The sequence below is a fragment of the Panthera leo genome, chromosome A1 (genome assembly GCF_018350215.1).
Source record: "Panthera leo isolate Ple1 chromosome A1, P.leo_Ple1_pat1.1, whole genome shotgun sequence".
In the NCBI taxonomy this organism is placed as follows: Eukaryota; Metazoa; Chordata; class Mammalia; order Carnivora; family Felidae; genus Panthera; species Panthera leo.
Window position 1 is genome coordinate 24867501 of NC_056679.1, and position 2500 is coordinate 24870000.

At 66.7% G+C, this 2500-nt stretch overlaps 1 protein-coding gene across 1 annotated transcript in view; it reads left to right on the forward strand.

The window, feature by feature from the left end:
* Positions 1 to 2431: 2431 nt before the first annotated feature.
* The window catches only part of LOC122198917 (basic proline-rich protein-like), a gene marked incomplete at both ends in the record, with an annotated part of 1861 nt that continues 1792 nt past the window's right edge, over positions 2432 to 2500 (forward strand). Inside the window, one exon of the mRNA XM_042903821.1 lies at positions 2432 to 2500. This exon is cut by the window's right edge and continues 329 nt beyond it. Within this exon, the coding sequence (XP_042759755.1) occupies positions 2432 to 2500 (69 nt within the window).

Sequence of the window (2500 nt, forward strand, 5' to 3'; positions counted from 1 at the left end):
CTCTCTCTCCGTCGCTCTCTCGCTCTCTCTCTGCCTTCTCTCTCTTCTCTCATCCGTCTCTCTCTCTCCCCGTCTCTCTTCGCTCTCTCTCTCTCTCTCTCGCTCTCTCTCTCCTTCCTCGCGCTCTCTCGCTTCCTCGTTCGCTCTCTCTCCTTCTCTCGTTCTCTCTCTCCTTCTCTCTCTCTCTCTCGTCCTCTCTCTCTCTCTCTCTCTCCTTTCTCTCTCGCGCTCTCTCCTCTCGCTCTCTCTACTCCGTTGTCTCTCTCTCTCTCTCTCCTTCGGCTCTCTCCTCTCGCCTCTCTCTCTCGCTCTCCTCCTTCTCTCTCTCTCTCTCCTTCTCTCTCTCGCTCTCTCGCTCCTTCTCCGCTCGCGTCTCTCCTTCTCGTCTCTCTCTCGCTCTCCTTCTCTCTCTCTCTCTCCTTCGCTCTCTCTCTCTCCTTCGCTCTCTCTCCTCGCTCCCGTCTCTCTCCTCTCTCCTTCTCGCTCTCGCTCGCTCCCGTCTCTCGCTCTCTCCGCCTTCTCCTCCTTCTCTCTCGCTCTCTCGCCTCTCTGCTCTCTCTCTCTCCTTCTCTCTCTCTCTCTCTCTCCTTCTCTCTCTCTCTCGCGCTCCTTCTCTCTCTCTCGCTGCCTTCTCCTCTCTCCTCTCTCCGCTCGTCTCGCTCTCTCGTCTCTCTCTCTGCTCTGCTCCTCTCTCTCTCCCTCTCCTTCTCGCTCGCCCCTCCCGTCTCTCTGCGTCCTCTGCCTGTCTCTCGTCTCTCTGCGCTCTCTCGCTCTCTGTCTCTCTCTCCCCTCTCCTTCTCTCTCTCGTCCCTCTCCGTCTCTCTCCGCTCGCTCTCCTTCTCCGTCTCTCTCCTTCTCTCTCTCTCTCCTTCTCTCTCTCTCATCTCTCCTCTCGCTCGCTCTTCTCTCGCTCTCGCTTCTCTCCGGCTCTCGCTCTCTCTCCTTCTCTCCTCGCTCTCTCTCCGTCCTCTCTCTCCTCGGCTCTCTCTCCTTCTCTCGGTCTCTCCTCTCTCTCTCTCTCGCTCTGCTCTCTCTCGCTCTCCTTCTCTCTGCTCCTTCTCTCTCTCTCTCCTCTCCTCTCTCCCTCTCCTTCTCTCTCCTCTCTTCTCTCTCTCCTCTCCTCTCGCCTCCGTCCTCTCTCTCGCTCTCTCCTGCTCGCTCTCGTCTCTCACTCTGCTCTCTCTCTCTGCTCTCTGCTCGCGCTCTCTCTCTCGCTCTCTCCTTCTCTCTCTCGCTCTCCTCGCTCTCTCTCTCCGCTCTTCTCCTCGCGCGTCCTCTCTCTCCTTCCTCTCTTCTCTCCTCTCTCCCTTCTTCTCTCTCTCTCTCCTCTCTCCTCTCTCTTCTCTCTCTCGCTCTCTCTCCTTCTCTCTCTCTCTCTCTTCTCTCTCTCTCTCGCTCTGCTCTCTCTCCTCTCTCCTCTCTCCTCTCTCTCTCCTTCTCTCTCGCTCTCGCTCTCTCCTTCGCTCTTCTCTCTCTCCTTCTCGCTCTCTCTTCCTTCTCTCTCTCGCTCGCTCTCATTCCTCGCTCCTCTCTCTCCCTCGCCTTCTCTCTCTCTCCCTCTCCGCTCTCTCTCTCCCCGCCTTCTCTCTCCCCCCTCTCTCCCCTCCCCCCCCTCCCCTCCCTCCCCCTCTCGCTCTCTCCTCTCCCCTCCTCCCCCTCCCCGCGCCCCCCCCTCTCCCCTCCCCCCCCCCCCCCCCCCCTCCCCCCCCCTCCTTCCCCTCCCCCCTCCCCCCCCCCCCCCCCCTCCCCTCTCCCCCCTCCCCCTCCCCTCTCCCCCCCTCCCCTCGCCCTCCCCCCCCTCCCCGCGCTCCCTCCCCTCCCCCCTCCTTCCCTCTCCTCTCCCCCCTCCCTCCCTCCCCTCTCCCCCCCCGCCTCCCCCTCCTCCCTCTCCCTCTCCTCGCCCTCCTCCCCTCCCCCGCTCTCTCCTCCCCGCCTCTCTCCCCTCCCTCTCTCCCTCCCCCCTCTTCTCCCCCCCTCCCTCTCCCCCCCCCCCTCCTTCTCTCCCCCCCCCTCCTCCCCCCCCCTCTCCCTCCTCTCCCCTCCTCCCCCCTCTCCCTTCTCTCCCCCCCCCCCCCCTCCTCCGCCCCTCTCCCCCCTCTCGCCCCCTCTCCGCCCTCCCGCCCTCCCTCTCCCTCCCCTCTCCCTCCCTCCCTCGCCCCCCTCCTCCCTCGCCCTCCCTCCCCCCCCTCCTCCCCCTCTCCCCTCTGCCCCCCCCTCTCCCCTCTCCCTCTCTCCTCCTCCCCTCCCTCCCCCCTCCCCTCCCCCCTCCCCTCCTCGCCCCCTCCCCGCTCGCCCCCCCCTCCTCTCCCCCCCCCCCCGCGCCCCCCCCCCCCCCCCCCCCCCCCGCCCCCCCCCTCCCCCCCCCCCCCCCCCCCCCCCGCCCCCCCCCCCGCCCCGCCCCCCCCGCCCCCCCCCCTCGCCCCCCCCCCCTCCCCTCCTTCCCCCCCCTCCCCCCCCCTCCCTCCCCCCCCCCCCCCCCCCCCCTTCCCCCCCCCCCCTC